Source organism: Lissotriton vulgaris, chromosome 12, assembly GCF_964263255.1.
Source record: "Lissotriton vulgaris chromosome 12, aLisVul1.2, whole genome shotgun sequence".
In the NCBI taxonomy this organism is placed as follows: domain Eukaryota; kingdom Metazoa; phylum Chordata; class Amphibia; order Caudata; family Salamandridae; genus Lissotriton; species Lissotriton vulgaris.
In genome coordinates, this window is record NC_141700.1 from 238,900,764 (window position 1) to 238,913,423 (window position 12,660).

The 12,660-nt window shown below is 44.2% G+C and overlaps 1 protein-coding gene across 4 annotated transcripts in view; it reads left to right on the forward strand.

Moving 5' to 3' along the window:
* Positions 1–12,660, forward strand: part of RSPRY1 (ring finger and SPRY domain containing 1) — a 300,486-nt gene that overhangs the window by 222,612 nt on the left and 65,214 nt on the right. For all 4 annotated transcript variants that reach the window (XM_086947733.1, XM_086947736.1, XM_086947734.1 and 1 more), the window contains exon 12: positions 5,458–5,560. In XM_086947733.1, coding sequence (XP_086803859.1) covers positions 5,458–5,560 — 103 coding nt within the window. The remainder of the gene's footprint in view (positions 1–5,457; positions 5,561–12,660) is intronic.

Here is a 12,660-nt window from a genome sequence, read left to right on the forward strand (position 1 = left end):
AATAAGCTCTCCCTGTTGTTGTTGGAGGCTCTTTTTTTCAAATTCCGGATCAACCGTTTAGGATACTTCTTCTCAGTCAAATGCATTTCGAGAGTCTTAGCATGTTCCTCAAATGCAGATTTGGTCGAGCAATTTCGTTGTATTCGAAGAAATTGCCCTACGGGCAGGTTATCACGTAATGCTTTGGGGTGAAAGCTTTCGTAACTCAGTGAAGAGTTCCTGGCCATTGGTTTTCGATAGATCTCGGATTGTAAACCGGTAGATGTTGAGGTGTTGTACATGTGCCTTGTGCCACAATTACACACTTTACAGGCTTTCAGTCACCCATATGCATGTTCATACATCCCCACAGCAGTGGCGGCTGGTGGAATTTGAAAGTGGGGAGGTGTAAAACCAGTGATTGAATTGTAGCACGCTGCGATGCTGGTGTTTATTGGGGGAGGCTTGGGAGTGAGGGATCTATATCGCCGCCGCCCCCACCCCCCCTCCCAGGAAAGTTTTTATTTTATTTTTATTTTGGTGCAAGTTTCTGCAATATTTCTGTGATAAGTGGACAGAAAAATCGAATTCTGATACTAGCATCAGCCTGCCTCCCTCCCTTTAGTCAGGATGTGAGGTTGCGGCCAGAGCTGGAGACTTAGGAACTGGGGAACCAGGCTTAATTCTCTGTGTGAATATCATGCGATTCTGGGCAAATCATTACATCTCACATCTGCCCATAAAAAATTTAGGAGACTTTGTGTATTAATTGGTGCCCATGAAAGAGCTAAATTATTTCGAGTCCACTTCGCATCATATGAAAACTGCACAAGGAGGTTAAAAACAAAGCCTTAACATAGTGAAAGACACGTAGAGTGGCTGATTTGTACAAAGTTAAGCCAGAAAATATTGATAAATCACAGCTGTCCCACTTTCATTTTGTGATCTTTGGCAAATATTTTATTTCACCAAAACTACATTTTCTTCATTATGATAAATGAAAGCACTTTTAAATGCACTTTAAATTATGCCAGTTCAAAATATCAGTTGTACAAAAGGTGTGGCTAAAAAAAACAAAATATTCTGTAAGTTTCACCAGCAGCTAGCTACCTAAAAAATAACAAGCAACTTAAGAGAAAAAGAAATTGTTCTCAGTGACCAACACACTTTTTAGTACATTATGAAAGTCTGTTAACACACTGCAGAGGTATGTGTATAACCAGAGAGCCAGAGAATTACATTTTTGTTGGTGCAGTGCAGAATAGTAACACCTGTATTTTTAGTGGTATGAAGTCACAGCCTGTGACAGAAAGCACAGTGAACATGCAAGTCATTATTTTAAACTTGCATTACACTCTGTAAGATAGATTGCTACAAAATGCGCAAAATGTCTTAAGATGAAATGATGCTTCCAAAATATAGATTTGAGTCATGCCGAAACTGTACTTAATGCATTTTTTTTTTTTAACATAACTGTCCCTTCAATACCTGGTCAGGGTAGTAACTGCAATATAAATACAATTACAATTAAAAGTGCACACATCACAGCTCATTAAACTCTTTGCACTACAGCTTAAAAACAATAAATCTTTGTCACAAACCTTTGAGTGATTAGATCATTTAAAGCCAGTACCGGGCTCAAACACAATACACTTGCAGATAAGACGTTGTACTGCACATTTACGTTGCTTTCAGGCCAGCAGGCTCCCTTGGAGGAAGGCTTAACTTTGAATAGCTGTCTGCCTAGTATTCGTGTTTGGCAGCACAGGAAAACATTTCATTTAGACTATTGAAATTCACCTTCTCTATTGTTGCTAAAACACAGAAGGACTAGGGAGAAAAAAGAGCTGGATAAGGAGAGCGCGACAGGCAAGGACACTGGACAGTGCAGAAAAGGAATATTGGATGAGAGATAGAGTCCAACACCTCGTAAAGTAGAGATACCACTCACCCTCAGAAGTCTTCCTTACCGGTCACGGTGTCACAGTAGACGAAGGCGCTGCATTCCATCAGTCTGTCCAAGGAAGCCCTTTCAACGAGGCCCAGCTGCAGGTCTCCACTCTGCTGGTGCTGGAATGCTCTAAACCGAATACATGAGGCGCAGAAGCATGCACTGTGTATCTGTTTAGAGCACGTGAGAGGTCAGCCAACCTGGTAAAGTAATGCTGCAAAGGCACCTTATGATAGAAAAGTAGCCCCGGGCGTACACAGCAGGCATCTAGCTCCTAGTGGCTGGTAGACACTGTCATATTTGTAACTGAAAAATACGGCCATTTTTTACATGGGGGAAATTTAAAGTGCAAAAAAAAGTTCCATCAAGTGGAGAAATGTTGCCTTATGAATATTTTTGCAGAACATGTTTCTGCACTTTAAATTTTGCCCTTTTGTACACGCCCAGGGCTGCTTTAGAATGTGACTTTTTTTAAAACTTCCTTTCTGGGTGGGTCCAGAGGACCCTAATTATTCCAGAATCGGGCTGACAGCATGTCAGCCCGTACTGCTTTATTTTTACTGCTGCAGTGCTGGCCATAGACACATGCATGCTTGCGCAGTTGTCTAAATTAAACCTGCTTGACGTCCGTTTTGCAGACTTGTCGGCAAACAAAGGCAGTGAATGCTTAATCTTAAGAATAGTTTAAAAGCATGGTAATTGCTTTTAACAATAACCATCGATCAATCTATGTAACATTTAATTGGGAGGGCGTAGCCCCTCCGCTTAATCCCAGAAACCGCCACCGTGCCACAGACCATGCACTCACTGACAAACAAGGCAGCTCTATAATAGTACTGTTAGTCTTGCAGTATTTTGTTCAAACCATAAAGGCGAGCTCCATGGACATTAGGTTTAAAGTCAGTGAAGCTGGGCGAGGGGGTGTCTGGTAAAAATGAGCGAGTTACTTGGCCTTCAGTAGCTCACAATGATTTTCACTGATCAGAAGTAGCTTCCATTACAGAAAAGGTTGGAGACCCCTGACAGTGCTCAATGGTGTTCCTGGCATATTTCAGTCATAACAGTGACCCGCCCTTGGCTTTATGGTGGCCCTGGTATACTGTCCCCGTCATAGTGCAAGCGCAAAAACAAATTATAAAATGTGTTTTCAAAAGCAACAGTTTATGAATTGAGGACCTCTTTAAAACAGTTTGTCTGGGTTTCATAACAATAAAGTTTGCCAACACTGACCGTAAGGAAGCGTACGGTCCTGTGCTGCCTATCCTTCATTTCACCTTGACCGCAGCACTCCAGCGTATGAAGACAAAGCGTCTTTATGCCAGAGACCTCCCATCAGCAATATTGCCTAACCTCCTGCACATAGTGGTTTGGACTGAGCTGCGAGAATGGCAGCGTAGGGGATTGACTGGACTCAGACTGTTTCTCGAATTGCCAACTACTGAACTTCCAGGACATAATTGCTGAGTTTGCTATTCCTCTTCATCAATTTCTCTTATATGGCACAGTAGTGGCTGCTGTTCGTCGGCTCTGGGGCATCGAGGGCCTGGAATCTATTGAGCAAGAGTGTCTGAATAACATTTGCACCACAACGGTCTAGCTCATGTGATTACGCTGCTATAAAGCTCTCTGCCCACTCAGGACAAATGCAACCTCTCTTCCTGCCGGGATAGCTGAGCCATGGACTTGGGTCAGTGGCTGGTGCACAGAGACTGGGGAAACATGCTGTTATCCACCCCAGTCTTCCTGCAATGCCCACTGTAAACGGATTCAGTATTATCTGCATAGGGTGTACCAGACTCCTAGTTCACTTGATAAAATGTTCCCGGGGATCCAGATGGCATGACTAGATGGTGCAGACTTGGTGTTGGACTGCCTGACTCTTACCCTTTGTGGGAGTTGGTGAAAGCCATTGTCAATGCCGCTATGGACCGCACCTTCGAAAGAACACTAGTTGTGTGCCTTCTAGGATTGTTTCCCCAGACCCCATGCCAGACTTATCATGACTAAATTCGCAAACCTGACGTTTGGCCTGGAATGTAAAAACATTGCTCTGGCTTGGAGGTCCCCTGTCGGACCCTCTCTCCTGGAATGGATGCGGGATCTGTCTAGATGAAAGGAATGTGAGGTGCTGCTATGAAGCTGGAGGCACGAAAGGGCTGACCTAGTCCAGAACATACTCAAGCGTGAGACCTCTTGCTTCAGGATAGCCCACTGATCTCTACAGACAGTTACCTGCTTCCCACTCCAAACAAGACCCTGTCTGGCGAGCATTCAGTCATCTTGGGCTGCTTATGGAGCCCTCATCGCACTTATGTTGTAATTTCATATACTGACATGCCTGTGTTGCTCCCATGCATAATGTCCCTGCCCTGTTAACTGCATGACCCCCTGCTTTATCGCCCTTCCAACTAAAGACCCCATTAGCGCCCCATTAACATAGTGGCCCCTGTGTTTATCCTGTTGATTTGCTTGTTTAGCCGTTCAACACTATTTTTCCTCCCTTCCTTTTGGTCATGGTTCCTTATTTTGTTGAGACTCGCTCTTGGTACTTATTTGTGCCACAAGTATAGATATCGTAGCTTCTATGCATGTTACCGCTTAGATTACTAACCAGATATGCTGCTATTTGTCTTATTTAACTGTGGGTGATTCAGTTGCCTTGTAAGATGCTTGCATTGAGTTCACACTGCATTACTTATCACTGTGATTGTATCATATATGCGGAAAATGGCAATAAAGTTTGTTACAAAGAAAATCTTTGCCAATACTGAATGTTAAAATGACTTATAAAAGTTAATCTTAATACATTGAGTTAATGGAAGAGTGAATGCAACATCATGCAATAATAACCAAAGTGGTGGTTCAAAAAGGATTTTAAAATCTGGTTTCTTCATTATCTGATCCTCAAACAATGTTTGCCCTGAAAAGCGTGTTTGTTTCCTGCTACAGTTAAGAGTGAGTCAAGAGTGTAGTAGACAGTTCCCACTGTGAAACCAATCTGTGAGTGGGGGTGAATGAGATAGTGGTTGGGACCTGCTCACCTGTGACTTGTAGATCTGCTTGCTAGGGCCAAAGCTGTTGTATCTTTCAGAGCGGCAGTCAAGACCTCAAAGGTTTACATGGATGTTCTATTGAGCCGCCTTCAGAGAATAACCAAGTGAGGAAAATATATGTACATGATGATTCCAGTACTAGTTGTGGCTCTTCCTTCTTACCGTTACCCACTACGCCATTCAGTTGTGGGTGTCGAGAATCCAGTCAGAGACAATCTTATTTTGCAGAAATAGACCTATTGAGACAATTGATGGTGAAAGTGTGAATAGTGGGGCATGTGTAGTCACAAAATAAAACTCTGGGTGGTTCCCTGAGCAAAAGTTGGTGTCTGCTATCATTCTAAGAATGGTTTCTGGTCCTGCCTACAGTGGCACCATTTACAACTAGCTGAAGAAAGAAAATCGGAACATAAGGATACTAGCGTCATCATGAAGTCATACATTATGAATTATGCATGTTCTTTATTTTTGTAGGCGATACAATAGGATTTCTTTTGGACCTACAGAAAAAGCAAATGGTTTTTTACTTAAATGGAAATCACCTTCCTCCAGAGAAGCAAGTCTTTTCATCTGCTATGTGAGTATCATATTTGAGCAGAAATTGAGCTCTCTAAACAGTGTTTTTTTGTAACTAAAATGTTAGATTAGATTCTGAGCACCTCGGCATTAGTTAGTCTGATAAACTGACTTCCAGTGAAGTAAATTTAGCAACGTTTTTCCTTCTGATAGATCCATTTTCCTGCTTGTTGATTCCACTTTTAATAACTATCCACCAGGAGCCATACTTGATCTGAAAATGTTTACCCAGCAAGAGCACACCAGCATCCCCAGTTGTGGCTCTTTGCAGCTTCAACAGCAGCTCTGCTTGCCTAGAATGTGATTACATCTGGACATAAATTGGCGCTTTAGTAGTTCTTTTTTTCAACTCATTGTCATGGGTCTGGAGCTCTTCTCTGAACTTCACCAATTAATTTCCATAACTTTCAACAACATCTAGGTCAAATGTCTCCGTCTGAGGTGTCAGGTTTTAAATCCTGTTGCACATGCTGTAATTTGAGTTCAACAAGGATATCTGCCTGTGTTTTCTAGTATTCAAATATGACCCTTTTTCCTGTCATTCCTTTTCCTTGGTGCACCCGAAAGATATTAGAGAGCGTCACAGCAAGTTACGTTTGGTCAAAGCCAGCAGGTATTTTTCAAAGTAGCCCCCTCAGGTAAGTCTCTTACACAGGAATGATCTCCCAAGTTGTATTCACAAAAAAAAAACTCTATAAGAATGAGAATCCTCTTTTTCCGTATGGAAATAGTCCCGCTCCTGAAACAGTATGAAGTCCCAACAGCATTCCTAATGTCGGTCTCTTCCTCATCACTAGAGCTTATTCCAGCATTAAAGGAGGTGAAGTATGATTTCCTGACTTTATGGGCCTACTCTGTGTAGTTCGAGGCCTCCCTGCATGCCATGCTGAATATCTTCAGGGACAGCCCTGTTATCCTAACCCTACCCCAAGTGTGGGCCACAGCTGCTGCTTTGGTGGTTTCAGCTTTTCTGACTACACCTGGCTCTATCCTTGGCACCGCTTTCGGAGAAGCCAGTTCCTTACAAGGCATTACCCTGGGGCCCGGTTCATAAAGGTAAACTTGGACTTAAGGTCCAAGTATACCTTTGTGAAGTGGGCCCCTGGTGTGCTTGTCGCTGCAGAAGACTCCACCCTCGAAACTGATTTTGCTGCTGCCTCTAAAACATATGAAGTAGATTGACTTTATTAGAGTCGCAAAAGGAAAAGTTCAGGTCTGTTTGATGTACTCTTAGAAGAACACCTTCTTTGGGCTTAGACATTGCCCTTAATGGATGAATGTTTTGATTCTGACTTCAGTGTTCTTGCCTTGCCCGAGATAGACCTTGGCCGTGCTTAGGATGATGACTGTAAGACTGACAACCTCTTACAGAACATTAGGTAGCCTATACCGAGACTTCCAAAACACAAGTAGTCTAGAGTCCTCTCCAGAAGAGGATATTCCTTATCCCTCTGATCCTCCTTCAGAAAAGGTAGGTTTTTGGGTCACATGAGTGGTACAAATAGCAGCAGATGTGGTTTAATTTGCTGCCTCAACTGAGGCCAAATGTAACATTTTGACAGAAATCTTGCAACTTCCTCCTAAGTTTCAGATCCTCTGCTACCTTTTTAAAAGGTATCTGTACTGGCTGCCTGGTGGGAACTGTTCTTGGGCCTAGCAGTCCACAGACCAATTACTCAATGACACAGTCTTGTACTTTACTGCCGTCCAAATTTCCTCTGCTAAGTTGAATCCAAATGCCACTCCTGCAGCCCCTCCAGACCAAGAGTCCTAAGTGGCTGGACTCTAAGTTGGAAAGTCTTTACCTCTGGCATCCTCACAGTGCCCACTCTAAAGTCCTGTGCCTTCTGGGTCCCGTGCCCTATGGGAGCTGACGAAAATAACCATTATCAATCTGGCTGACCACTTACAAAAAATCTGTTTGTAGCATGTGTGGCTTTAGATAGACATGCTCTGCATAATCCTGCTATCTTGTGTTGTTCTCGGACGTTTACAACTTGTTTTTCTTCAAAGAAGTCTTTTGAGTCACCAGAATCTGTGACTTCTCTTCTTCGAGGTAATGCGCATGATTGTTGGCTTTATCTTCAGTTTGTTTTTCTCCGCCATTGGGCTTGGATGTGGTCGTCCAAGTCCGCTTCTCTGCAACCTATCTCGAGACATTACAGATCCGGTGACGCTAACATCATTTTCAAGGAATCATCCCATGACGTAGACAAGACATGTGGCAAAGCGCTGAGTAACCGACTCGCCACATATTTGCCCTGAGCGTAGAATGTTCGGGTAGTTGCAATGAATCAGACCACATTTCAAAGGTGCAACCCAAAAATCTGATGGAGACTTCTAGATGCAGATTACTTACCTTTGAATTTCCCTGGCGTTAATCTGGATCTGGAAACTTTAGCTGAGCACTACCCCTAGCTCGTGCCGTTGAGTGGCTCCATTGTACTCCACATGACCTCATCGGCTGCGTTGGTTATGATATTGCAGTACCTATATAGGTTGGTTCTTATCTTTCCGCGCCAGTTATGCGCCGATCCGGGAAGAGCTACCGATCTGTTGCTTTTTGATTAGCCTTTTCTTGACTCTGTCAAATTCTAAATTTTTTCTATAGTTTGCGAGGATGTCTTTGGGGAAGACAGGGTTCAAGCCGTGCAGAGCCTGGCCTCGCACGATGTTCGTTACAGACCCCCATCTTATCTGCCTCTGGTGTCTCAAGCGCAACCATGATCCGAAGTCGTGCTCGGACTGTCTGGCTATGGCTCCATAGACCTTGCAGGAGTCCCACAGTCTACACCATCCAGTGAGACTCCACAGATGTCCCGTTCCTGATCAAAGAAGAGGAGGCCGTAGGACCATTCCCAGCGTCCCAAGTCCTCTTCGTCCAGCTAGAGGTCATCGGGACACTTGGGGGAAGAGGCACAAGAAGAAGTAGTCAAACAGAAGGTTTTGAAGGTAGAAGAGATCATCAACACTGGAGAGGAGAAGGAATACAAAGGAGGCGAGTCGGCGGGTAACCCGCAGTACATCGCATCCAGAGACTCCAACATTGGAGACAGTGATTAGGAAACATAGGCGTCTATCTCCTATCAAAAAGCTCCTCACACAGAGCCAGAAACAGCCACGGACCCAAAGATATAGACTGCACCCTGGGTTGTGGGTACTGTGATCCCTCAATCCACTCACACAAAGCACGGTTGCTAGATGTCTTGGATATGCACCCTAGGGCTGATCTGCCCAGAACCCCACTGCTTAACATAGGTCTTGGTGCTCCACTACCAAGTGGTTCTGGTAGACACCATAACAAAGATTCAGAGGTGAGAAAGGACGAGAGGCCTCTCAATCCTAACCACAGGAACAGGCATGGCACTGAGGCATCGAATTCCCTGATCTCTGGACTCCATGCCTCACCAACGCCGTCTGTGCCAAAACATTGGTTATTTAAGCCATGGAAGCTGAAGCCTTCGGCGTCCAAAAGCCCACCAAAAGACAGTTTGGTGCTCAAAACAGTCTGGCCTGAAACATCAGGATGCTGAGGAAGATGAGGGTCCAATCTTTAAAGAACTACATCAGGTCCTGGACAACAGGCAGCAGACCATTCACCCAAAGACTGGGAAACGCACTAAACCCAAACAGAGGCACTTAGACTACAAAGAAACCTTGCAGCTCCCACCACCAAATCGACCTATGGTCAATGAAGGCTCCAGTCCACCATCACCCACACTAACCACAGGGATCCCCAGCATATTGACTTCCATCGCAGTGTCCTACACATTCAACTACTGGGAGTGTACAGCCCTATTCGGGGGTGCGGGGAGATTTAGCAGGGCCTTCTTAGTATCCACAGAGTTCTGATCTTCCTTGCGAGGACTATGTTGACCCACAGGATGACCCGGATTTAGAGGCCATCCCTATTAAGCCTTCTCCTTCAGACGACACCATGAATTGCCGCAGTGTCATATAAAGAGCTGCAGCATATCATAAAGTTGATATGTATGTCACACCTGAAGAGGAGGACTTTTTAGTCGAAACTTTATCCAGATCAAGCAGAACTGTTAAGTAGATAAAGTAGCTGCTGAAACCATCAACCTTAATTTTGAAGTACCCAGTTAAAAGTAGGGTGCTCACTCCTAGGATCGAGAGGTCGAGAGGAAGTATAAGGCATCACCCGTAGATCCATTTGCATATTGGGGGACTGCTCTCACCAGATTACTCAGTGGTAGCCACCGCTCCTAAAAGGGCAGTGGCGCATAAAACAGGAGAAACATCCCCTCCTGATAAATAAAGTAGAAGGATTGAGGCTGCGGGGAAGAGGGTGGCTGCGGGCAACACCAATCATTGATGAATCTCCAACTATGTAGGCTTTCTTTCTCGTTATGACCGAGCCCAGTGGGACGAGATTGGATATTTCTTTCAACAACTACCAGATGCTGGCCATAGGCTCGTGTAGCGTCTCGCGTTTCAAAAAGACTACACGAGCCTATGGCCAGCACCGAAATGGGATTATAGTCGGCGTGGTTTCAAGCACGTTGAGAATTAATACTGATCAAGGCATTCCTTTAGCGGTTAAAACTCTGAACCGTAACTCCCGATAGTGGAAAGTATTCCCCTGATGAAGGGATTTCCCGAAATGCATTGGGATTTGTAACAACTTTGCTGGAGCAGTAAAGCACAAGAAGATAACTGCAATTTGGTGAATGAGCTTTTGTTATCATATTTGTTAACATTCGTGTTACTGTGATACGGACTACAGCTATAATGTAGCATTTTCAAATGATTTATGCATTGTTTTGTGTATGATTATGTACAGTTTGGTTTGAATACACCCTAAAATCAACACTTGGTGCTAGCACATTGAGATACAACATAGCACCGTAAGGGCAGGTGAAAAGTGCACCTTCTCATATGCAACAGGCTCTGTTTGCACAAATAATAGTTTATAGTACCGGACAGGGGCTGGTCAGGGTTACAAGGTTGCACCATTGTTTCTTTTTTGATTCATTGATTACTAATTAAGATAGGTGTGCAGGTTATCACCAAATATTTGCAGAGAAGATAAATAAACACACCGAGCCTGCACAAGTGATGGACATGCTACAAACAACCACCCCATGCCAGTCCTGTCTGAAAGAACAGAGGAGGGGTGGAAGTAAACCATTCACCTGGGACCGAGGCAAACTTACCAAATACAGCAGTAAGCTTACCACCACCAAACAATGACTCCCCTTGCATTGCTGGGATTCACAATAAATGCCACAGTCACGCCTGGAATCTATTCAGATTCCACTCTAGTAGTGATTTTCAACGTCATGACAGACCAAGCTTACTCCAATACTCAAAAGGGTTCTCAATCTCCAAAATCAACTGGCTCTTTTTAAGCCACATCTTGCCTGCCAGTCAGAATGGTAATGCGTCTCTTCGGCATGATGACCTCTAGTATAGCTATTACACCTAATAATGGCTGGCTGCATGCTGGCCCGCTACAGAAGTGCTTGGCCTCACAATAGTCACAAGTGGAGTGCAGTCTGGTGGATCTGTTGTTGATTGAGCCCTCAGTTGTCTGTTCCCTGCAATGGAGAACTAGCCGCAGTCTTCTGCAGAGAAGGGCTTCATGAACCCTTTCGCATAAGTGACAGTACCACATGCACATCACTCAGAGGTTGTGGATGCACAAATGTTGGGAATGACAGTCTAAGGAGCACTTAACAAAGGACTCCACATATCAACTTTTTGGACCCCCTGGCAATTCAGATGGCACTCATTCTTCTCATACATTCACCGCAAAGTGGCTTTCATAAAGACGGGCAATATGACAGCGATGTACTACATACAGAAACAAGGAGGCAATTATTGCCTTCAGTTATTGCAGCTGACCCAACGAATGTGGAAATGGGCAATAGACCATCACATTCAACTCCTGCCAGAATATCTCCTGGGAGCAGACAACAAGTTTGCGGACCTCCTAAGCATGATGTAGCAACAAGTCCATTAGTGAGAACTCCACCCATAAGTCCACCCATAAGTCCTTTAACAGTACTGCCAACTGTGGGGGACACCAAACGTAGATCTTTTTGCTACAGTACAAATGCACAATGCCAGCAATTCACTTCCAGGCTTCAACAGCCAAAGTCATAAGGCAGTGCACTATGTTTGAAGTGGTCAGGGATATTTGCCTACTCCTTACCATCTCATCCACTACTTCCATGTGTGCTGGGGACGCTTAGACAAACATTTCTGACCCTAATTCTACAAGCTCACACATGGGGCCGACAACCATGGTACACCACTCTACTTGAGTTGTCAGTGGCCCCCCATAAAAGCTTCCCAACAAAGGAGACCTTCTCACGCAAAGTCAAGGTACAATTCAGCAGCCAGATCTCAAACCGCTCAATCTGGCTCCTGATGTCATAGAGTTTGGATATCCAAACTTACCATCAGAATATATGATTACCCTTAAGGAAGCAAGGTATCCTGCCACTAGACCTGCTATGCAGCTAAGTGGCAAAAATTTGTAGGTTACGGTACTACACATCACATTAACCCTATCAATCGTACTGTACAAGATTTAGCATGTTACCCACTGAGAGAGGCTGGATCCCCATATACCTTACCAAATAGAGGTATAGTGTGCAGGAAGTGCAGTGGATCTCCCAAGGTTGTAAAGAGGCTAAATAGGTAGCACTATTGCTCTATTATGTGGTAGAGTGAGATAGCAGTTAGGCTTATCGGAGTGTTGTGTTAGTTGATTTGTTTGCAATAAATGAGAGACACACTTGATGAATAAATCCTAGACCAATTTATAATGGTACTTTGATATATTTATTTACATGATAGACGAACAATAATATGGTTTTGCAGGTAAGTACACAACTTACAGTTCCAGTCTTTGGGTTTGGAGGTCAGCAGAGGGCAAAGTTCAGATGAGCACAAACACTGCACCCACAGCGGCACATTGGCGGCCGGGTACATAGGTCAAGTATGGAGCTCAGGCTGAATGTTAACCAATGGAGACTGGGGTTACTTGAAGACACGCTGCTTGCAGGTAAGTAAAGCAGCTGCTGGATTCAAGCTTTGGAGGTTTAGGCAAGCACAGGGGGCACAAGG